Here is a 24,570-nt window from a genome sequence, read left to right on the forward strand (position 1 = left end):
TACATTACAAATTTAAATTAGGCAAACTTGTATTTCATGAAACAAATAAAGAAGAAAGCAAATTATATGTTTGACATGAAATGTAAATAAAGAATAAAATGTATTTAGTTATATTTATCATATTAATTATTACAAAAAATTATTATTTTATTAATCAATTTACTTAAATATAATATATTTCAAAAAAAAATTATATAAGCTAAACAAAAGTAACATATAGATACTGACCTTCATCCTAAATACAATGATTTGAAAAAAACAATCCTAAATACAATGAGAAAAAGAAATCCTAAATATAATGAGAAATATAATTTTTATAGAATAATTATATCTTTTCCAAAAAAAAGTGAAAAATAGATGATAGATAGAGAGGCCCACCTGTGGAAAGGAATGCAATGACATTTATGGTAAATTTCTTGAATGACATATTCTGTAATTAATAAGAAAATAAAAGATTTTATTTTAGAATCTTTGATAGATTAACCAAAAAGGCACAAAAAATTTTCTAATCTAAACTTATAATTTGCTTTAAATACGTCAATATCCTTAACTTTGAATTTAATATCAAATAGATGGCATGTTGAAACCACTCTTTCTAATATATAGAAAAGAAAAGAAAAGAAATGTGTGTGTCGCTGACGTATAGCTTGTTTGGCTGTCTATATTTGAGCTTATCATATACTCCGTATAAGAATTAATAGAATAATAATGTTAGTCATCGTCACATTCACGCAACTAAAATCAACATTCAATTTATATACGCAGACCTATAACTCACAAGGACAAACGTTGAGCCATTTCTTTGTAGGTTAATGTAATTAACTAAGCATGGATTTATTTTTATTAAAAGAAATGGTCTACCTGTCTAAAATTTTAATTAATGAAATATGTATTAGGAATAGCTGGATAACAATTAACAAAGTTGCTCCCTATATGAATAAATTATTTAGTGTAATTAAGAGCCAAATATGTTAATAAATCAATTTTTTTAAAAAAATCTTATAACCATACAATAAATTATTTTAGAAAAATAAAAACAGTGAAGTAGCACTAACCAAAAATATGAATAAAAATTTTGAGAAGGAATTACATAATTTTTATTATAACATTCCTCCACGCAAGGGGGCTATCACCGCAGTACCATATATAGAGGTGGAATCAGCCCTCTTTAGGGGTTCATCCGAATACCTCTGACGAAAAAATATACTATTTATACATGATTAAAATTATTTTTTATGTGCTTATAACAGGTGTTGAACCCCCTTCGACGTAATTTTCTTTAAATATTGAACCCCTTTACTTAAAATCTTGACTTTGCCTCTGACCATATAGGTTCGTTTTATACGCTGAATAAGATAATAAGTAAGTAGGTATATTTCAATAGTTAGATTCCATATACCAAATATAACGGAGATCTCAAATTTTTATCTAAAAATTATTATCTTATCCGATATTACCAAACTAGTACGTATCTTTTTTCTCTAGTATAATGGACAGTGACACATGAAATAAAGAAGCGTGTCAACTTGCCACGTTCTTTATACAATTGTAGTAACTAAATCAAAACGCATTCTACGCTCCTCTATTTTACTTTTTTCTTAATAATAATTGCTCTGCACACCGTTTCTGCTTCTCTGTGTTTCAGTAATGGCTAGTGGGAGCGTAGTTGGATTCGTAGGCTTGGATGATATCAGTTTGGAATTGGCTACTTCTCTTCTTCATTCCGGTTACTCCGTTCAGGCATTCGAGGTTGAGTTCTGTTTTTTTTTTTTTTTTCTATTGTTAAAGTTCAGTGATCATGTGATTCTAATTTCTTCAATTTTCGATCATTGTATGATGCGATCAATATATTTTCATCTGCATATCATTATCATGATTTAATCAATGTTTGAGCAAGATCTTAAATTGAAAAGCTAAGAAAATTACTAGTAATTATTTAGTTTAAGTGTTAGTATGTTATCACAATTGGGGAAAAAACTTGATATAAATGTGCTTACTATTTATGACTATGTGGACACCATTAGTCTGTATTGGATATATATATACACAAGAGAAGCATTCTCGCACAAGAAGCATATTTTCAACAGTATAGTTTAGGAGACATATCAAGCAGAGTTAGAGTGGATATCTCAATTTTCAATTTTGAGAACATGTAAAATTTGAAAGCTTCGATTAAACAGTAATATTAGACAGAAAGGACGGTTTCCTGTTTGCATTATGTACATTACCTATGTTTATCTAATTCAGTTTGTCTTTCAAAAGAATTTCAAAGCATACTGCATTGGTGTAATTTATTAATCGTTTCATCTGGAGAGGGAAACTAACCAACATTTTTGATCCAAGGAGACCCTCATTGTATGTTGTGAGCTCAGAAACAAATAGCAAATTGTGATTTAAGAAAGTAGATTTTAAGTAAAACACTTTAAGTTTTCAATGCCTGATATTGTTTAGTGTTGGTGAAGAGTTGCTTTGAAATTTTTTCCATTTACTTTTAGCTTATTTGAAGATTTGTTTGGTTCTATTTCAGAATAGTAGATAATTTTCTTTACAGAAGTATACAGCATTAAAGATGTTAAATCTTCTTTCCACCTATTAAAAAAGATGTTAAGTTTTCTTTCTTTGATCTCTAACATTGAGGCTAGGATGATTTTCTTGGTTCATCATATGACATAAAGTTTCTTTGTTCAACCTGAAAGAAAGTGAACACCTATGTTCTGTCTACACTCGTCTGCTTCTTTTTCTCGCTGTTATTTGCTTAAGATTGGTAATCCCCTTTATGGTTGGTGGTTTTGATATGTGGTATCAACAGGCAGGCAGTCCTTTGGTTGATAAGTTCTTAAAACTAGGCGGTAAAGTATGTGCCAATGCTACTGAGGCAACGAAAGGTGAGATCTGAGTTCACAGTTTCTTAATGTTTCCTGTGCAGCCTTCTTTTTCAGATTTTCCTTGTAATGTTTGGCTATAGTCCCCAGTTTAAACAACGTACAGAGAACTGGTGAACACCTCAGAACTTAGTGTAAGTCAAACCTTGTTATTACGTTTGAAGAATCCTCTTCCTCTTGTTTCATTCTTCCTTCATTGTTTTCTTTCCAACTTTTTAAACTGCCATTATCACCATGTGCTTAACTCTTGTCTTTTTCCTGACCTAAACATATGGAATTTTCTGTTTTTCTCAATTTTCCATAAATTTAAATAGTTTGCCATCATGATTCAAGTTCATCTTAAGATACTGAAAATTGGATGGAAAATCTCATTTCTAGCTCCCTTGTGCCAGAAATGATATCGACATTACATTTTTTTAGCTTTTGTCTTTCTGTAAGGAGTTTGGCCTTTCTCGACTGTTTTGTCTTTATGCGGCTGGTCTTTATTTCCTTTTTCCGGACCGAAAGATCTTTTTGATGCACTATGCTAATTTACTAGAACACCATGTTTTTGAAGGAGCAAAAAAGAGTTGGGACTTGGGAATATAATGGAAATAATATATTGTGGCGACCTGGAACATTAGATGTAATCTATTAGTAGCCTACCAAAAGATTTCCCACCAGTATAATCTAGAATGTTTCCTTTCAGAATTAAAGACCTCAAAGAAGGTGTTGTCTCCAGGTTCTTGCTCTCTGATTTATACAGAAGATAGACCTCTCCTTCTGTCTAATATTGCTTAAAAATGAATGGTTTGTCATTTAAACACGCTGTTGTCTCCACTTCATTTTCAGGTGTAGCTGCACTGGTCATATTATTATCTCATGCTGATCAAATAAATGATTTAATTCTGGGCGACGAGGGCGTTTTAAATGGTAAATGGCTATGTTTAGAGAATATATCCTAGTTTTCTGTCTGAACAGTTTGATGAAGGGGCAATTCCTTTGCCTTTTCTTTCCTTCCATTGATGTTTTTTCTTGCTTTACAGGATTAAGCAAAGACACGGTCACCATTTTCCATTCAAATGTATTACCTTCACAGATTCAGAAGCTGGAGTTGACTCTAAGAGGCAACATCTTGATCTGGCTAACTTTCATATTTTATTGCCATATTTAGAAGTAGTAAATGTTGCATATTTGTTAACTTAAATATCTCTCTTTCTTATCATCCCCTTGATAATTGAGTTTTCTTGTGATGTTTGAAGTTTGATTGATGAATGACTATGCAAAATATCCGTCTTGTGGTTTTTAAACTTCTTGCTCTATAATGCTTTAAGGTTTCCTTTTAATATTCCAGTTGAGTTTAAATTGAATTTTGCTGCTGAATCTTAGCATATTCAATGATTTTTTAGACATATGAGATAAAGCAAAGTAGTCCTTAATATTTTTGTTGATGTTGAATGTAACTCTATAAGATGAACTAGCATTTGTGATAAGTTCGTTCAGATATTTTAGTCCACTAAAGCATAAGCTAAGACTTGTAGGACGTTAGCATTCGCAATTTCTTATCATTTACTCTTTGTGGTGGGTGAATTATCATGGTGAGCTGGGCACATGCCTAGGATTGTTTTATACACGTGACATCTTATGTTTAGCTGATATGAATTTATTTGTTTTGTGCATTTCCTCAATGAGGATAGACCAGAGGAAGATGGAAATTTAAGGATTTACACTTGTGTAACTGCCAGTAAAAAATTAGCAGACATCTGCTAATCTTCAAACTGTTCTTCTTTTGCCTGATGCAGATTGTTATGGCACAAACTTCGTCGTTGATATATATGTCTCAAAAGCAGTATCAGAGGTTCTGAATGATAAAACTATGGTAAGACATAAAATTCCCCGTGAGACCCATTTCTGAGGAGTTCATTAGAAATTTATCTTCTATTTTTATCCTTTGCTGATGCCAAGAATATATGTTCTTTCTTTTTTAACGATGATAGATTATTTCCTCTGGAAGTTTGGAGTCCATTGCTAGAGCACAGCCCATTCTTTCTGGTGCAGTAATTTGTCTTGCTATTCTGGATTTATTTTTGCAGAAATTCACTATTGAAATCATTATTCTTAAATTTTTTAATAACTATAGGAGCCAGAAATCCACTATTGAAATCATTATTCTTAAATTTTCTGAGTCAGCTTTTTCCTGTGGACAGCTATGTGCTCGAAGCTATATAACTTTGAGGGTGAAGTTGGTGCCGGAAGGTACATTATGTATATCTGTCATGTCTACGAACTTTAGCTGTTTTTCATGTAATTGCTGAGAAGATTCGAGGGACTATAATATGCTCAGTTTGAATTATTGTAGTTTGTTTAGTTTAAATATCATGAGTTTAATCTGCGTAGCTGTATTGGTATAATGATTTTGTGGCAATCTATTTATCTGTTGAAAATGTTCTTGCAGCAAAGCTAAAATGGTGATTGAGCTCCTTGAAGGAATTCATTCTGTTGCTTCGGTGGAGGCCATCTGTCTTGGTGCTCAAGCTGGAATTCATCCATGGATACTTTATGACATAATATCCAATGCAGCTGGAAATTCTTGGTGACTGCATTTACATTTTCATTCATTTTAGTCTCGTTTGATAGATAAGCACCTCAAGGCTTTTATGAAGTTGTTTCTTGTGTATCTTAAATTAGATAGGTTTCTGTTCCAAAAAGATTATGATGTTAGTGCATCACTGTTATTTCTCAATCTCTTAGTTGCTAAAGTTTATCTTGCACTTGTTCACTTAGTTTCCAGATAATATTGCCACTGGAAAATGTCAGTGAAAAAATGACTATCCCACCTTCTTCACGAGTGGAAGAATTAGTGTCGAAAAAAAAGAGATGTTTGAAAGCAGTTGGTCTGATTTAAGGGATAGTTGAGAAGTCTTAGAGTCGAATTTTATGTTCAAGTTCAAAATCATTGCTGAATACTCGTGTACGATTCTGATCTTAAGTTTATAATCAGGCATCTGATAAGTATCGTCGAATTCAACCAGTTCAGTGTGTTATCTTCTTCTGAAAGCTATATAAACTAGGTGTACACATGGGCATGTCTTTGGGGTCTGTTTATGTTTTCATTGAGCCACGAGAAGTTGATTTATTTTGAAAAATATATTATTAGTCATTTGTAAAAATCTTCATATGTTTAGTTATAAGTTGAATTAGCTCTGATTTTTGTCCTTCCTTTCTCGTGTTCTCTGTTTGCTTTGCATTACTTCTCTATGTAATGATTTATTAGTTACGCGTGATGTTATTCTCAATTTTTGCTTAATATTCAAATTTTGCAGGGTTTTCAAGAATTCTCTTCCCCAGCTTTTAAGGGGCAACCAGACCAAACATCTCTTTCTCAACCTTTTCATTCAAAATTTGGTAAGACTCTCATGTTGAGTTTCCATAGTTCTTTCTTTTGAGGGCTAACATTACCCTTCAGGTTCTTTTGTAAGATGAAATGCTCTTTCTAATCCTCTGTCCATAATATCTTTATGGCTTATAGAAGGTTAGAGCAGATAATGCTATCTTCAGAAAGAGAAACCATACGTTTCAAATGCACATTCTTTCAGAAAGGACCTCTCATTGCTTTTTTATTATTAATCCTGGGTTTTCCCTTAATTATATATTACCTTCGAGATGAACTCATTTTGAGCTGGTATGAATTTGAAGAATAAGATGTTTGAAAAGAATTTTACATTAATGTGGTAACAATTGCTTTAAATGATATTGGATTGTTTAAAAAAAAATGGTTAAGTTAAAAGGATGTCACATCAAGTTTGAAATAACATAAAATGATAATAATTCATATTATTTTGAAGAGTTTAGTGGGAAGAAAACCTTTCATCTGAGGAAATGGCTCAAACTGTTCAGGATCATCCCAAAAGTAATTAACACCTAATTTATTGGGCCAAAGGGAAGACATTGAAAAGTTCTGCCTGATCTTTCTTGTTCATGCTGTTGCCACTGTCTACAGCTTGAAAATTCTTATAATAATATTTGTTGTCTCTTTGACTGCTGTGGAGTTCCTATTCCCTGATTCGCCTTTGGTGCACTTCAGGGTAATGTACTAGACATGGCGAAATCACATAAATTCGCAGTTCCACTTCTAACAGTTGCTCATCAGCAACTCATAGCAGGCATAGTACACATTCCTTCATATTTTGTTTTGTGGAAGACAATAGTATAATTTAGATGTGATGTTAGTTGCTTTGCATTTCATTTACAGGATCGTCACATCCCCAACAACAGACAGATGACGATTCTACATTGCTCAAGGTCAGGTTTGATTACATAAGGTTTTCCTATGGTAGTGTAGCATGAGCTTCTGTTATCTGCTACTAACAACATGATGTGCTACAGGTTTGGGAAAGTTTACTTGGGGTAAATTTAGCTGATGCTGTCAATTCTAAAAGTTACAACCCAGAGGAACTGGCCAGTCAAATTACTTCCCAGTCCGATACTGTGAAGCGAATTGGTTTCATTGGCCTTGGTGCTATGGGATTTGGCATGGCAACTCATCTGCTGAAATCAAATTTCTGCGTCAATGGTTATGATGTAATAATGCCTTACATCCTTTATATTTGGTGCTGAACCAGTTCCGCGTCAAAATATAATTTTGGATGACTAAGTATTAGATATCCTAAGTCAATGAATAGCTGTTTTTCCAAAGATACTCAAGGAAATTAATACATTTTCCATTTACTAGAAGTTTTGGAAAGGTTAAAAAGAGTGGTGGGAAATTTGAAATTTTAATTTGACATGCCTTTTCCATACACGCTACTCTGTCTAAGGCTGAATTTCAGGTAGTGCATCAGAACCATGGTAGATTTTAAATTTAGGAGAAAAATAAAGTATCTGCTCATAACACAATGTCAAAGTTTAGGATAATGGCTTTCGAGCAACATCTTGTTGCTTTTTGAAAACTTAGAGAAGGTGATTCACTTTTTGGGTGTTTCATGTTCAAAGTAAGGAAGTGGTGGGAAAAACTTGGTCATCTTTTCGTCCACTACTGAGAAGGAAAAGCTAATCGTTTGATGTTCTTTCCTTTCCTTGTCCGCTGCTACACCCAAAGAGATACTCTGAGGAACAAAACTGCAAGTAACAGTAGAACAAAATTTGTGCAGTATCTGAGATTATGTCTGCACTTGTGGCTGTTTGTTTCTGATTTGTTAAAGAAATCAAATAGAAGCTGAAAATGACTTGCTAGGCAGATTTTTATTGACCTAATGAAAATATTGGGTTCCTTAATTTATTCTGATCAATTGTTCATATTGCTACAAGCATCTCTCCTTACCAAGTACCTTGAAGTGTATACACATGATTTATGTTGTGTATTGGCTAACTTCAGATTTTTTTTTTTGATTTATATAAGGCTAATAACTAAGTGAAAGTAATGTCAGTCCTTTCTCTCATGAATTGTAGGTGTATCCACCATCACTATCTCGATTTGCAGATGCAGGTGGCTTGACTGGTAGTACTCCTGCAGAAGCATCTCAAGGTAAATTAACATTCATTTTGAAGTGTGCATCATATATACAGAAATTGATGATAATCTTTAGTTCTTTTGTTATCCAAATATCTTGTCTGTTTGGCAAAGAGCTGGGTCTGCAATTCTTTTTATTTTCTTAATCATATTGAAGAGAGGTTGTATGAGTTACTTTCTGGATGAGCAAGAACGAGGTCGACTAACAATCTTATAAAAGCCAAGGCCATCTGTCTCCCTACGGTCAAGAAGAATATGAGAACAGTCTAGGGCTTCCACTTCCATCATTCTTGGATTTGCACGTTGTAACTCAGAATAAGTATCTTTCAGATAATACATTGTCTCCTGCTCAACAAGTCCAATTTACTGTAGTATAACTATTAGATCAATTCCCTAATATGTGATTGAAAGTTGCTTCCTTACTTTTTGAGGAGCAGTATGACAAAAGTTTGATGCTACTTGCCGTTTGCCGATCCTTTTAAATGTTTGTTTTACCACCTCAATTGTTTCAGATGTTGACGTACTTATAGTAATGGTTACAAACGAACTGCAAGCTGAAAGTGTTCTTTATGGTGATCAAGGCGCTGTGTCCGGTAAATACTCTGCTCTCACTTCTAGATCTTTGGGCAGGACTAACCGACTAACTGTCTCTCCTCGTGTTTATAGCTCTTCCATCTGGAGCATCTGTTATCCTCTCATCCACGGTTTCTCCATCATTTGTTAGCCAGCTTGAGAAGCGCTTGCAGAGTATGTATTTCCTCTTGAATTCCATTGAGGTTCTCTTTCATTCTTGTAATACATTTCCTGGCATTTGCATGTTCATTCTTTTTGAGGTAAGTCCATTACTGAATATACCAGTTCAAGGAGTAGATATATACACCAACAATTATACCTCAATTCCAAACAAGTTTACGAAACATAAATAATAATAAAATAAGGTTGAAGATCTCTGGCAAGACCAAAAGACTACCAGAAAGCAGGATCTGATGTAATCATACTAATGTGACTAACATGTATTCTTAACTAATTGTTATCGTCCTGTTAAACCTTTTTCTGAATTACTCCCTATTTTTCGCTAAGTTTGCATGGAGTCCATGAGATTTTTACCTTTCCAAAAAACTTTCTTTCCTGTGATTTTAGGATATATCGTCCCTTTTTTACACCTTACTCATAATGGTTTCACAGCTGCAAACTAGTGCATCTGGAGGTCGATGTAGGACATGAGCAAACCATGTCAAGGACCGTGTCTCATTTTATTCTTGATATAGGCCATTTGCAACTTCAAGCAAAAGTGACTTGTGCAGGCATGCGCAAACACATCATTTTGTTTTTAAATTTAATATTGGGGGATGGTATGATAGCCTTTCTGATTTAGAATAGACTGAAGTGTTGGCCATGTGATTGAATATACTGCCTCTTCCAACACATGACAGTGTCAATTTCAAGAGAAATAAGTGGAATTTGACGATCTCTTGATGCTTCACTTGCACTTTCTGCCAAACTGTGATCAGACTTAACTGATTATAAAATCTTGAGTTTCTTCGATTGTGTGTAACAGCTATTTCTTTTCCAAATATTGAGGGCATAATCCTCATATCAGCACCTATTACTATTCTTGTTACCCACATATGCTTTTCCTTTATCATCTGATAGGTGACCCGAAGAAATTAAAATTAGTGGATTCTCCAGTTTCTGGTGGGGTCAAAAGAGCTGCTGATGGAACCCTTACGGTGCGGATATGAAAAAATTACCTTTCCAATCCTAGATTTTGGTGATCGCTTTTGATATTTCAAAAGCTCTTTTTGTTTGGATGAACCGTATCTGGTGACGTACTGAAGTTATAACATCAATGCTAGATAATGGCATCAGGTACGGATGAAGCTCTCAAGCACACAGGTTCAGTTCTTGCTGGTAAGAAGTTGAATCTTTTATTTGGTCTCAAAATGTCCTTGAGTTTTTACTGTGTGATATTCCCCATCAAATGTTTCTATTAAGGTGCTGATCGTAGTGTGCTTGCCTAAACAGCAATGAGTGAGAAGCTATATATTATAAGAGGAAGTTGTGGAGCTGCCAGGTACGTTTAATCTGAGTATCATCTTTCCTGACCTCAATATATCACTTGGTTTCATAGTAGATTGCTCCTTTGGGCATGCAAATACTTCTCCAATCATTTTTCACCTTATCAATGACCTTTCTGTATTTTCAATGAGTTTTGCCTGGAAATTACACATCGGTTATTGACGTCATATATATGCTGGACCCACCAGTGTTGTAAAGATGGTGAATCAACTTCTTGCTGGAGTTCATATTGCATCAGCTGCTGAGGCACTGGCATTTGGTGCTCGATTGGGTCTTAATACAAGATTATTGTTTGATGTCATCGCACATAGTGGGGGAACATCATGGTAGGTAAAACTATACCATAATTGAAGAAAACAATTTCCTTTTTATTCAAGTATAGGTAAAGAAGCTGTGCAGTGCTCAGTTTTTAATTTTGTTTGCAACTGTGCATGACATTATATTAGTTTATTAGTTATTATCTTTGTAAAATTAGTTCTTGGGCCTGCTCACACCCCAAAAGCTAGATCAAAGGGAAGAGGATTGCCCAAGCCTTATAAAATAACTGCCCATTTCATTAACCACCATGTGAGACTTTTTCTCTCTTTTAACACCCCACCTCATGTGGACATCTGGTGCTTGGGCTATTTTTAATTTGGGGGCTCCACATTGGTGAGATGGTTCCTGATATGATACTATGTAAAATTACGTCTTGGGCCTAACTCACCCCCCAAAAGCTAGCTCATGAGAGGAGGAAGGAGACCAATTACTTATCCCTTTTCCCATGTGGGACATTTAATAATCTTGAACCTGATTTGTCTGATATGTAGACATGAGTATTATAATGGTTCATTGCTGAATGCAGAATGCGGTCCTATAAATAAAGAGATGGGAATTGTCGGCTCCTTTATCATTGCGAGTGCATCCAATATATATATTTTTTTAATTTGGTTTTGGAAGAGAAGTCTGTTTTCTTTTAAATTGTTAGATGTGTCTGTATAAAAGTGGTCTTTATGTGTGTGAGTATCATTTTAGCACACTCATGATTGACTTTAACAAGGAAACCTTCAAAAACTTCTATTCTTCAAGGAATCATCTCACAATGTTGTGCATGAGTTGTCGGTTGGTTGTTTGGTCATTGTAGAACTAGTTGCTGAATTGTATGTATTGTCTCATCCAAAAGTATAAATTAGTAAAACAGGGATACATATTTATTTAGTTGCTTCTTTAACAGTTGCATTACTCAAATCAAGGTTTCTTGTTCTATACTGTTTTGAATTGTGTGTATCTTTTCATCTAAAAATGTTCATTTTTAGAGAGTGGATGCTTTTTTTTTGTTTAATTATTTGTTAATCAATAATTGATTGATTGATGCTTCAACAATAGTCATTTTCAGAGATATGCTAGGAAAAGCTTCAATTTCTTTTTAATCTTATAACCTATTTTACCAGCAAAGTCATCATTTTCATAAGACATGGTAAATTCATGTCTTGCATGTTTTTTTCTTTTTTTCGGGGGAGGTTGCTGTCTTCTGTGCATGAGTTGTGAGAGAGTTTACAGATTTATTGGTTTGTTTCATGATATTAAGCTGGAAAATCATGTTGTTTAAATCAGCAGTCAGGGGAACAGGGACTATATTAGAATGATTAACGTTGGCTTATTTTCTCTAATACCAGCATATTTGTGTAACTTCTATGGTGTCTTCTAATTCTCATTCTATAGGAATGAGGTTCTGGCCCCTGTAAGATCTAGTTCAAACGTGAATTACCAGTTTTCTGTCCTCACAACTTTAAAAATGTTCACTGATGCCTGAGAAATTTCTGGTTCTCCACCTGCGTTGCCTGCTTTCGTTCTCTCTCAATCCTAATTTATCATGAAGATATTTACTTCTTCTTAGAATTGGGCTTAATCCATGGCATGTGGATTGTGTTAATGTGTGAACAGTATAATTTATTTGGATTTATCTTTCTGCAGGATGTTTGAGAATCGTGGGCCGCACATGATAGAAAGTGATTATACGCCGCTGTCTGCACTTGATATCTTCGTGAAGGATCTGGTTAGGCTGATAAACATTGAACATATTTCATATTGCAGCTGTGTTAACATTGTCTTTTAATTTCCTTATGGCTGTTCTGATGGTTTTAACAGGGAATCGTTTCTCGTGAAGGCTCATCATGCAGAGTACCGCTTCATATAGCAAACATTGCACACCAATTATTTCTGTCAGGTGCGGGTTAGAGATCTTTTGCTTTCTGTTTTAACTCTGTAGAATTTACTTCACTATGGTTGTCCTGCACCAGCAAATGAGAGTTTCCATTTTCATCCCCCACTTGTCTTAAAAGATATCCAAATGCTGTTTCATTGATCACAGCAATACTGACAGTTTCAAAGTTTTGCGTTACCTAAAAGTATTACAACGATAAGATACCGGTACCGTCTACTTAACCTATGTTTAACTTTTGTTTAACTTAATAGTGCTTGAGATGTACACTCTACCCTCTCTACTCCACTTTGTGGGGACTACACTGAGTATGTTTTGTTGTTGTGCTTGAGCATGTTGTTGAACTGCTGAACTGCAGAAACACAGTTAATCATGTTGTGTAATCTGTCTTCATATTGTTCACTATGTCTCATGGATTAGGTTCTTCTGCTGGATGGGGCAGATTGGATGATGCTGCTGTAGTGAAGGTATGAAAAGCTGTATAAGAGATGCCATGTTAATTAAGGTTTGAATTTGTGAATATATGCTCAAGTGTCATTCAGTTTATCGCAATGACATTCAGCTTTTCTCTGTTGAATATACTGCAGCATGAAAATCTGTTTGATAGGCATATATTGCAAGGAAAATGGCTCAGCAACTTTTACCATCTACTCTATCTCAAACTTCTGCAGGTCTATGAGACACTGAGTGGAGTCAAGGTTGAAGGCAAACTCCCTGTTCTCAATAAAGAATCTGTATTGCAGTCCCTTCCTCCTGAGTGGCCAGCGGATCCGATCAATGAAATACGTACACTAACAGATAATAGTTTGAAGACTTTAATTGTTCTGGATGATGATCCAACTGGCACTCAAACTGTTCACGATGTTGAGGTCCTGACAGAATGGTATGATGCTTCTATAAATTTCAAGAGACAATTTAGTTATATTTTCCAAAAAAAATATTTCTGGATTTATAAACAGACTCCTAGCTAGTGTAAACATTTCAAAATGGTATGGCAAAAAGATTGTGTTTCAGAGTGTACTTCCTTCTTTCCTTTATATTTGTTGCGTGTTATACATGATATCCAAGATGCTTAAGTAGGAAAATTGGAAATAATTAACTGACATCCCCATTTTTAAAGTGTGATCTATTGGCCAATCATTTGTATTACAGGCATGAGAGACCAAACAAACAAAAGTAGAGTTCCAGCTATCTGTGGAACTAGATACTTAACATTAAAACTTAAATAATCTAGCTATAGATACGGGTTGTGCAGTTTTTTTTATCGACTTCCTTCACTCTCTTGTTCGTACAACGCAAACAGAGTCAAGATCTATCTTGTTTAACCAGTCATGAACTTACTAATTTTTGCAGGAGTATTGAGTCACTCATTGAAGAGTTTAAGAAGAGGCCTAAGTGCTTTTTCATTTTGACCAATTCCCGAGCATTGACTTCTGAGAAGGTAAAAGACTTACGTTGAAGAAGAGTTTCTACATCGAAGTCCTTCAAGGAATTTTTGTATTTAAAGTCTAACAGCTGCTGCTAAGTTACCTATTTCGTTGATTGCGAGATCACTGACTGAAGCTTTTCACTACAGGCTAGTGCATTGATAGCAGATATCTGCAGGAACATTGATTCTGCTGCCAAGTCAGTGGAGAAAGCAGACTATACAGTGGTTCTGAGGGGTGATTCAACCTTACGAGGTCATTTCCCTGAGGTAAGGATGGAGCTCAGTTTACAAAAATTAAACTTGTGTTGGCCTTCTTGCCCAAACTTGTTTGGGATTGAGTTGTAGCAGTTGTTGTTGTTCTTTCTTGACAAACTTCATAAGATTATCTTTTTATGCTACCTAGGAAGCAGATGCAGCTGTGTCTGTACTGGGTGAGATGGACGCATGGATTATCTGCCCCTTTTTCTTACAAGGAGGCCGTTATACCATAGGAGATATACATTATGTTGCAGATTCTGATAGGTACAATTCTAACTTGACGTATATTAGTTGTTTGGACTTGCCGGAAATAACCAAATATGCCTTCTTGTCTATAGGCTTGTTCCCGCAGGTGAAACAGAATTTGCTAAAGATGCTGCATTTGGATACAAATCTTCCAACCTCCGTGAGGTCAAGCCTTCTCTCTTTCCAAGTAAAACCCGTTGTTTTCTGTTTCACACTAAACTGATGTAGTTGTTATTCATTTTTTTTCTTTCAATTTGATATATTAGTGGGTAGAAGAAAAAACAAAGGGCCACAGACCTGCTAGCAGTGTTTCATCAATCTCCATCCAGCTTTTAAGAAAAGGTGGACCAGATGCTGTTTGTGAACATCTCTGTAATTTGCAGAAGGTACATAAGCATCATCACCACCTTGCACTGTGCTTTACATCATTGAGTTTCATTTTATTACTTCCACTAGCTCATTAGTGTCCATCATCTGACTGTTTTTCCACATGCCTAGCTTATACTTGACAGCTTTTTCCTCTTTTGGCTATATATGTACTATTCTTTTGTTCTGATCTTGACATGATCTAGGGAGTTCCTTAGAGAATGGACTTTTTAGAAGTTTGCTTTTTGTGTGCCTTTTGGGGTGATGGTATTCTACATCTGGAGCTTTGTATGTGAGTTTTGGTTCATACACAGAGAAAACTTGGATTTGACTTTAAAGTGGAAATATGAGCTTACAAAGTCATAAGATGCATACCTTCTCAAACCCCTTATTATAGCTGAAAACTTTGCTCATCTTTTTAGAATCATGCATCCTGAATCTTTAAATTTCTCTTAGTTCTCCTCCATAACATTACTGTCATGTGTGCACAGTCTAATTGAGATGTTTACTAACAGTTGACGGTGTTTAGCAAAAGCAGAAGACCCTTGAGGCTGTAAATGTTTTGACATTGCAAGTGAAAGGCAGAGTAGTAGATGGTAGTTAGCCATCTATATTCATAACTACTAGTCTAGTCCTAGACAATTTTACCGCATAAGCAATCATCTTGTACAAACTTCCCATATTTCCTTCCGAAGAGTTTCACAGAATATTTTGATGTCAGTCCTCGAACTACAGTGGTAGGCAAAATTAACCCTTGCACTTTGCTGTGGACTTGGGAAACTTCTTGCCCGCTTAATCTTTCCCTCCCTTGACAAAAGCTTGAGCTTAAGTCTTTGTTGCTCCTGATTGCATTTTCTCTCTAAACAGGGTTCAACATGTATAGTCAATGCAGCTAGTGAAAGAGACATGGCTGTATTTGCTGCTGGAATGATACAGGTTTTATAGCATTCCCATTACATTTGATATTAGTTGTTTTCATGTCTGTGAGATGTAAGCTGATCTTCATTTTCTTTGCTGTATATGCAGGCAGAACTAAAAGGAAAAAACTTTTTATGCCGTACTGCTGCCAGTTTTGTTTCTACTCGAGTTGGAATAGTCCAGAAATCTCCAATTTTGCCAATTGATATAGGAGTAAAGAGAGAAAGAAATGGTGGACTTATAGTTGTGGGTTCATACGTTCCAAAAACAACAAAGCAGGTCAAAATATTACAAGATTCGTTAACTTAATTTCTATTTGTATTGGTATTTCCGTCACTCTTTTATTTTAGTTCACTGCAGGTTGAAGAACTAAAACTGCAATATGGTCATGTTTTGAAGACTATAGAGGTAATTCTGAACTGTATGTGATACTTTTGCTGAAAATATGAAGCTATGTTTTAATTTCCTTTTCCTGAAAAGTAGATTTCAGTTAATAAAGTTGCCATGGAGTCATTAGAAAGGAGGGAGGAAGAAATCAATCGAGCTGCTGAAATGGCAGACGTGTACCTTAGAAATAATAAAGACACTCTTATAATGACCAGCAGAGAGCTGATCACAGGCAAAAGTGAGTTTTCATATAATCGATGAATACTAATTCCTTGCCATCCTGATTTTGTTTGCCTTTTGTGTTTCTAGCATAATGTACTAAGAAAAATTAATTTTGGCTGCTGATCATCTTACAATATCCAGCTCCTTCTGAGAGTTTAGAGATCAACTTCAAGGTTAGCTCAGCACTGGTGGAGATAGTTAGGCGGATAACCACGAGGCCTCGTTATATTCTTGCAAAGGTACTTCTTTATTCCTGTATGCTTGTATCACTTTCTTCTATAGTATGTGCATGTTAGTGGAAGGGACATTTATCATGTTCATTGCTTTTTTATAGTTCTTTGTTTCCCTCACTTTGGTTTCTGTTGAGAGGTAAGGGGACAGAGTTTGAAGGATTTGTCAGTCTAATGATTGACTGACTTAGTCCAAAGCCCGGTCTAAGTTGCAATTGTAAATAAATATTATCCTTTATTTAAGAGTCCGAAAAACATGTGTACACTTGTCTAATTCAAAGACGGGCGGGAGTTATTCATGCTCATCTAGTGATGTGGATGAAAACAAAAAGTAGGATGAATATGACAAATTACTGTGAATCTTGAGACACAAGAACCAACAGATACAGACCTTGACATTTACTCCATTATGCAACTCTTTGAAGAAGTAAGGACATCTTTGTGTGTGTGTTTGGTTTGTGGGTGGGTGTGGTGGGTGGGGGAGCTAAATACACTGCCTTTTTTGATATAGAAAACAAAGGACACTGTTTTATGCCCCACTTTTCTTATCAGGGTTTTTGTTCTTCCTCTTATCCTAGACAGCATGAGCTGTCAATCTTTTAGGTTTCACAACAGCTCTATGTTGCTTCATTATCTTGACATATTCTCTGAAACATGTTCGGAGAACTTAGCTAAAGAGAAACTGTTGTAGTGTTTGACCAATTGCTTGAGTTCTTCATTCATAGGGAGGAATTACCTCATCAGATCTTGCCACAAAAGCTTTAGAAGCAAAACGTGCTAAAATAGTGGGACAAGCACTTGCGGGTATTCCATTGTGGCAGCTTGGTCCTGAAAGCAGACATCCAGAGGTTCCATATATTGTCTTCCCAGGTAATTATTGCCAGTTTCTTATCACTGTTGAGTACCTGTACTTTGGATCCCTATTATTTAGCTATCAATGTGAACATCAGGTAATGTTGGCGAGAGTCAAGCTCTGGCAGAGGTAGTCAAAAGCTGGGCTCATCCTGGCAGATTATCAACTAAGGAAATCCTACAGGTAAAATAGCTTTGTTTTAATGATTTTCTTGTTTCCTTTTTACATCTGGCTTTAAACTATTAGTTCTGGCAATAGGAAGCTGAGAAGAGAAGATATGCTGTTGGTGCCTTTAACGTCTACAATTTGGAAGGAGTTGAGGCAGTTATTGCTGCAGCAGAGGAGGAAAATAGTCCTGCTATCTTACAGGTTTAAGCAGAGCCTTACTAGCCCTGATAAGTTTACTTTTGAAAAGTTGACATATTTACAACTTTTGAATGCACTTCTGCATGCACTGTAGAAAACATTTTTCTTTAATTTGTAGTTGTGCTAAAAAAATCATGAGAGACAACAAACATCGTGTTCCTTTAGCTATTTTATTACTAGTAATCTGTTTTAATTTGTTAGTCTTATCTAGGTTATTACTTTTTAATTTGAAGTTCTTCATTTCCCCATTTCTTTTTCCATCTTCATATATGTACTCTTTTTTTCGAAACTGGTAACTTCATCTTCATATATGTACTTCTGACTGCTTAATCTGTTGATGGGGGAAAAGAAGGGAAGGTTATTCCTTGAACCATGATGGGGGAAAATCTTGTTCATGTGCTACAATGAGTTTCTTTGCCCCTTTTTGTTCTCCAGATCCATCCTAGTGCATTAAAGGAAGGAGGAGTGCCACTCGTCGCATGTTGCATATCAGCTGCAGAACAAGCATCTGTAAGTATATTCTAGAGAATGAGTTAAATTGTAGCAACCCTGGAATAATGAGTAAATAAATGAATGGAAGTAAAATTAGATTTAACCATGTATCCTGCTGCTCCTGCTAGACAAGAAACATGGATTTGCATTCAGTGACTAAGTGAGCTTGTTTTCTGCTGCAAATTTTTGAGGGAAAGTGAAAAATAAATATAAGCAGCGATCAATCAAAATGAAATATGCTTCTTTGCTAATTGTAGGGGATTTTTAAATCTTTCAATAGGTTAGAACAGCATAAAAATATAAATATTACTTAGAAATTATTGAGTAGCTCCTTTACTTTTTGCCATAACTTGCACATGCTTTAAGCGGTAAAACATCAAGTGTCCGATATATATTATGGATTGGGTCGGGTGTCAAATCTGTGATCTAAAAAAGGTTGTCCTCTCTTAATGTCTGTGGTCTTGGATTACAATTTGGTGTTAGAAAGTATGAGCACACGTAATGTTTTAGAGTAATTAGTTTCTGTTATGTCATATATCTGAAGTTTATTTTAAGTATGTACAAACAGGTTTCTTTGGATGAATGAAATCTTACCTTGGAAAATCTGAGTGGTGATCATTGTGCGTCTGAGTGTTCTTTTTCTTGCTTGATCTCGGAGAAAGCATTAACCATATCATAATGACAGGTTCCTATAACAGTTCACTTTGACCATGGAAATTCCAAGCAAGAGTTATTGGAAGTTCTTGAGATGGTTAGTTTCATTTACTAGTAATGACTATATCTATTGTGCTCTCCCCTTTAATTGAACATTTTGCCCAACCAAATTGAGCTCAAAGTTTCTTATGTCAGTGTGCTAACTCCTACCCTCAACCACTACAGGGATTTGACTCACTCATGGTTGATGGCTCACACCTTCCGTTCAAGGATAATGTTACCTATACAAAGTACATTTCTTCGTTGGCACACTCAAAAAAGATGTTGGTAGAAGCTGAATTAGGAAGATTGTCAGGTACTGAAGATGATTTGACAGTAGAAGACTATGAAGCGAAGCTGACAGATATTAATCAGGTCCCTCTCCCTTACTCTCTCTCTCTCTCCCCAGCCCTCCACCCCCTGGTTAAAATTTGACCTTTGAACTTGCTTGCATATGACTTTTCAGGCACAAGAATTCATCGATTCGACTGCCATAGATGCTTTGGCAGTGTGCATCGGAAATGTTCATGGAAAATATCCTCCAAGTGGTCCAAATCTTAGACTTGATTTGCTGAAGGTCTAATGCATATACTCTCGCCGTCTTTTTGTTTTCTTTCCATCTTTTCAACTCAGGATCAGGGTTAACTGACCTAGGAATTTTTAATAGGGCAATCATATTGACCACTTGTGAAGATATGCATGATGATAAACATTTTTCTGACCTATGATTACTCCTGTCATGTTTTTATACTTTAACTCAGTCATTTCTCCCCTTTTTCTCCAAGTACAGGATCTCTGTGGCTTGTGTTCAAAGAAAGGAGTTCATGTTGTTCTTCATGGAGCTTCTGGGCTGTCAAAGGAAATAATAGAGGTATACCAAATTCTAACATCTTTGTATTGGTTCACTTTAGTGAAATAGATAAAGGGCAAGGGGAAAATTGAACAAGCTGAGTATAAATAAAATGGAGTTGGAATTTCCTTAGATCGTGGGTAATTGTGGAAAACCTCTCGGTGTTGAAGGTCCTATCCTATCATTAATGTCTTACTAAGCTTAGTACAGTTGGTAACTTTGAGATTCCTCGAAGCAATGCAAAACAATAAAATCTGGAGTTGGAATCTCCTTAGATCGTGGGTAATTGTGGAAAACCTCTCGGTGTTGAAGGTCCTATCCTATCATTAATGTCTTACTAAGCTTAGTACAGTTGGTAACTTTGAGATTCCTCGAAGCAATGCAAAACAATAAAATCCATCATCCATATATGCTCTTTCATTTCAAGATTTAATTCAGCTATCAGTTCTTTTGAAGATTCCTTTTTGGTTGTAGACAACTTGTCAAAATGTTATTTTTACTGCTAGATTAGATGATATAGATAATCCGAGATTAATGATCAGTTTACTGTCACTATAATGAACAGGAATGTATAAAGCTCGGTGTCCGCAAGTTCAATGTTAATACTGAAGTGCGCAAGGCCTATATGGATGCATTGAATAGTAGCCCAAATAAGAAGGATCTCATCCATGTCATGGCTTCTGCAAAAGAATCCATGAAAGCAGTGATTGCTGAAAAGATGCGTCTGTTTGGCTCAGCAGGGAAAGCTTGCTAACATTCTTGTCCTTCCCAAAGCTAAGGTTGCAAGATGTATTTGTAACAAATCCTGATCAAGTGTAAGATGTATTATTCGTATTCGTCTTTCCTCGTTAATCACAAAGTAACACCCGCCTTACTATCATGATCTCTTTCAGCCTCTACTCAAAACTAGTGGAAGTTTATTAAGTTCAATAATCATTCTTTTGCAGTTTATGAAGCTCAAAACTCATTTTTCCTTTTGCCCTTGTTATGGTTTAGATTTGATTGCGTCTTCTGTTTTTCAAATTTGCTTCAGAAAATCCTACATGGAAAAAGAGAGTTCCACCGATAATCCTATTTTTGTTATTTCTACCGCCTTTACATTGAAATTTTAAATTGATTCCTTGCAAGACGAACAAATTCTTTCAACTTTCTTTCTCCAGTTTGTCTCACGTGGAACGCAATTAAGAAACGACTGTACGTTTCAAAATTCGAATCACTACCACTGCGCAATCTTTCTCAAGTATAATAAATCCACTTGATAATGTTATCTCACAAATATCGAAAAAAAAAAAATAGTTGGGAAGTCTGCTTAAAGTTTAATGTAGTGGACTCTGCAAATGGTGATAAAAACGGGGAAATTATGCATCGTCCAGATATTTTCATTGACTCATAGGTGGAGGTTGGCGATAGAGGAAGTAGTAATTAATTTTACTAAAATATATCCAATAGTGCCGTATTATCGACCAAATCTAACATGATTGCAATAAATAAAAATAAAAATAAAAAACAGCGCTCAGGATCACAATTCACATTAGAATAGGATTAATAAAAAAATGTTCCAAAATTTTGGGCAAAAATTACTATTTAGAGTAAATTGAAGAGGTAATAATCCCTCAATATTTACATCTCAAAATCCCAAGAAACGTTATGAAAAATAAATGTTTAAGTAGATAAAATATGATCTAGCAGAAAGGAATATAGAAAATAAAGTAAGTATTGATCTTTATCTTCTAAAAATAAAAACGCTTAAAAGATTATATGACGTATTTAATGTTCATCGAAATTACTGCCTTTCCACGTAACCAATTCTAGCAACCTTAAAACCTCAGCTTTTCTCTATCTTGTCCCTTGTATACACTCTTTCAGTATTATAGTTGTCCAAAATCTTTACAGTACTAATAATGGCGGAACCCAAGATCTTCGAACTGAACAATGGTGGCATGATAGTCAAAGTTTCCAATTTGGGTTGTACCATTCTCTCTTTATCTGTACCTGATAAACATGGTAACTTTTTTTTTTTCTCTTGACCTTTTATTGTTCTTGATGTGCACACTTCATAAAAATTGGATCTTTATTGATTTTTTTTCACTGATGTTTAATTATCTGTTTGATTGAATTTATTGAAGGGAATTTGGGTGATGTGGTTCTTGGATTTGATACCCTCGAGCCATACCAGGCGAGTAGAATTCTATCTCAATTTTTTATTTTTTACATGGCTTGATCTTTTAACTGAATTTGCTGATCTTTTTTTTTTTTTTTTTGTATTGATCAGAAAGGTTTAGGGTCATTCTTTGGGTGCATTGTGGGTCGAGTAGCAAATAGGATTAAAGAAGGAAAGTTTTCTCTGAATGGAGTTGATTACACTTTACCCATCAATAAGCCCCCAAACAGCCTCCATGGTAAAATCTTGTATACTCTCTCCGTTTCAATTTATTTGTCTGATTTTTTAACTTAACGCGGAGTTTAATAACATAGAGAAACTTTTTAATGTTGTGGTTGTAAAACTAAAGATATGTAGAATGTATCGAGATTTTTTTTAATCTTGTGGTCATAGATTTGTCACGTGGAAAGGTAGAATTAAAGAGTTGCCAAAAAATAGGCTAAGGCATACTTTTCAAATAAAGGAAAGTAGGATAAGCAAATTGAATTTGTTTTTCATAATTATCTCATAGTTGGGACTTGGTCTTCAACTCTGTGTACTTGTTTTATCCATTGGTGAAGTCAGTTGTGTTTAAATTACTATAATCTGATGTGATTGCATCCAAAATTTGATCTTCATATGCCAGATCATCACTGATGATGCCCCAAAACAAGGGGTTGAGGTGGAGCTGTTTTGATATTTCTGAATAGTCTGTTGTCTAGAATTTACTTGATGTTTGGCTGTTATATCTCCTTCTGGTTTATGATAGCATTGACAAAGATTCTTTTCATTAGTTGTTGACATGGAAGTTGGCCTACTTGGCAACAACATACCCAGTTTGGGAGGGACGGGGCTGAGGAAATCGGCCTACTCTTTGTTACATGGTTAGAGCATTCGTGAACTTCTATAGTGGGTATATATCTGTTGATGAACATTTGCGAGCTTCACCAATTTCAGGAAGTTAAATACCTTAATGAGATAACAAATGCAAGGAATATTGTTGTAGTAATGTTAGCAAAGGTATAATGATGTATTATATGTTACCATCTCAAAAAAAAGAAGCATAACCCTTTTTTCTATTCTTTTCTCCTTCAATATGTCTGGTGATTGGGGCGAGAATCTTCATCATCGAGTATATGTTCAAAATAGTTAATTACTATGATACTGCAATGGTAATTGTAGTAAGTATTACTATTAGTAACTAATAAGAACCTGATCAACCAAAAAAGAAGTACATAACAAACAAGAAAAGAATTTTACTTCATCAGACGTAGAGGTATGGACTGCGTACATCTTACCCCCCAGACCCCACCAAGTGGGAATACACTGGGTTTGTTGTTGTTGTTGACTCTAGACTTCATGCTAAACAAAAATCTATGGGATTTTCCAGTTAGTGTCGATATATGGAAGTCTTTGGTAATTCAATGGCTTTATTCTCTTTTGGTGCTCCTCTTGATGCTACTATTTTCTCTCTTCAAAGGTGGTCACAAGGGTTTTGACAAGGTTGTGTGGGAGGTTGCTGAACACAAGGAGGGTGAACATCCATCAGTTACCTTTAAGTATCATAGTTGTGATGGCGAAGAAGGTATCTCTCTCTCTCTCTCTCTAGCTGTTCATCCTCGACTAAGACAAAGGGACTTACTTTCTGATTTTCTTTGTATACAGGTTACCCAGGAGATCTTTCTGTTTCTGCAACTTACACGCTTACCTCTAAGACGACACTCAGACTTGACATGGAAGCCGTGCCTGTAAATAAGCCTACTCCTGTCAGTTTAGCCCAGCATACCTATTGGAATCTTGGTGGCCATAACTCAGGAGATATTCTCGACAACACAGCCCAGCTTTGGGCAAATCATGTCACTCCTGTTGATCAGAACCTGATCCCAACCGGAGAAATAATGCCTGTGAAAGGCACTCCATTTGATTTCACCACTGAAAAGCAGATTAGCCGTGATATCCAGCAGTTTGGCATAGGGTATGACCATAATTATGTGCTCGACTGTGGAGATGAGAGAGATGGCTTGAAGCATGCTGCAAGAATCAAGGATCCTAAGAGCTCCCGGGTACTCGATTTATGGACCAATGCTCCTGGCATGCAGTTTTATACTGCAAACTTTGTCAATGGAGTTGTTGGTAAAGGTGGAGCTGTGTATAACAAGCATTCTGCAGTCTGTTTAGAGACTCAAGGGTTTCCAAATGCTGTCAACACACCAAATTTCCCCTCAATTATCGTTCAGCCTGGTGACAAGTACATACACAACATGGTGTATGAATTTTCAGTTGAATAGATTGTTATTAGGATTTGTTGAAGTGACAATAAGCTAAATAAAGGTGCTTTTTAGTTTGTTAGGTCCGTGTCCTATTTGCTGGATGGAACTAAGATGTAAGCATTTGATCTGCGAGTACCAGGAGAAGAGAAGAGTGACTTGTCGGTCTATTTGCTTTTTTTGTTTAGATAACTGTCTGATTAC

The 24,570-nt window shown here is 35.4% G+C and overlaps 2 protein-coding genes across 2 annotated transcripts; both read left to right on the forward strand.

The window, feature by feature from the left end:
* The first annotated feature begins 1,531 nt into the window (after positions 1-1,531).
* LOC107862220 lies at positions 1,532-20,933 on the forward strand. The gene is made up of 42 exons (XM_016707722.2): positions 1,532-1,749; positions 2,810-2,885; positions 3,714-3,794; positions 3,908-3,988; positions 4,664-4,740; positions 4,859-4,913; positions 5,069-5,117; positions 5,317-5,454; positions 6,185-6,266; positions 6,946-7,024; positions 7,114-7,163; positions 7,248-7,442; positions 8,310-8,385; positions 8,883-8,963; positions 9,037-9,117; positions 10,024-10,100; positions 10,227-10,281; positions 10,396-10,444; positions 10,638-10,775; positions 12,403-12,484; positions 12,577-12,655; positions 13,070-13,116; positions 13,321-13,532; positions 14,003-14,090; positions 14,226-14,345; positions 14,482-14,600; positions 14,675-14,747; positions 14,849-14,968; positions 15,816-15,884; positions 15,975-16,145; positions 16,227-16,274; positions 16,350-16,491; positions 16,617-16,714; positions 17,431-17,575; positions 17,656-17,741; positions 17,817-17,927; positions 18,360-18,434; positions 19,102-19,167; positions 19,296-19,484; positions 19,576-19,686; positions 19,900-19,980; positions 20,525-20,933. The coding sequence occupies exons 1-42, from the start codon at positions 1,648-1,650 to the stop codon at positions 20,711-20,713; spliced, it is 4,143 nt and encodes a 1,380-aa protein (XP_016563208.1). The 5' UTR covers positions 1,532-1,647; the 3' UTR covers positions 20,714-20,933.
* Positions 20,934-21,611: 678 nt separating this feature from the next.
* LOC107862221 (galactose mutarotase) lies at positions 21,612-24,536 on the forward strand. The gene is made up of 5 exons (XM_016707723.2): positions 21,612-21,963; positions 22,086-22,135; positions 22,232-22,358; positions 23,580-23,684; positions 23,765-24,536. Exons 1-5 carry the CDS (start codon positions 21,861-21,863, stop codon positions 24,385-24,387), a joined length of 1,008 nt encoding a protein of 335 aa, XP_016563209.1. The 5' UTR covers positions 21,612-21,860; the 3' UTR covers positions 24,388-24,536.
* Positions 24,537-24,570: the final 34 nt, after the last annotated feature.

The sequence above is a fragment of the Capsicum annuum genome, chromosome 3 (genome assembly GCF_002878395.1).
Source record: "Capsicum annuum cultivar UCD-10X-F1 chromosome 3, UCD10Xv1.1, whole genome shotgun sequence".
NCBI classification, from domain to species: domain Eukaryota; kingdom Viridiplantae; phylum Streptophyta; class Magnoliopsida; order Solanales; family Solanaceae; genus Capsicum; species Capsicum annuum.

Bases quoted from the DNA above. Each gene is read 5' to 3' on its own strand.
- LOC107862220 (XM_016707722.2), top strand. From the start codon at position 1,648: ATGGCTAGTGGGAGCGTAGTTGGATTCGTAGGCTTGGATGATATCAGT. The intron at 4,914-5,068 runs GTGCAGTAATTT...TCCTGTGGACAG, and splicing joins AGCACAGCCCATTCTTTCTG to CTATGTGCTCGAAGCTATAT. The intron at 17,742-17,816 runs GTAAAATAGCTT...TTCTGGCAATAG, and splicing joins CAACTAAGGAAATCCTACAG to GAAGCTGAGAAGAGAAGATA.
- LOC107862221 (XM_016707723.2), top strand. From the start codon at position 21,861: ATGGCGGAACCCAAGATCTTCGAACTGAACAATGGTGGCATGATAGTC. The intron at 22,136-22,231 runs GCGAGTAGAATT...TGTATTGATCAG, and splicing joins ATACCCTCGAGCCATACCAG to AAAGGTTTAGGGTCATTCTT. The intron at 23,685-23,764 runs GTATCTCTCTCT...CTTTGTATACAG, and splicing joins TAGTTGTGATGGCGAAGAAG to GTTACCCAGGAGATCTTTCT.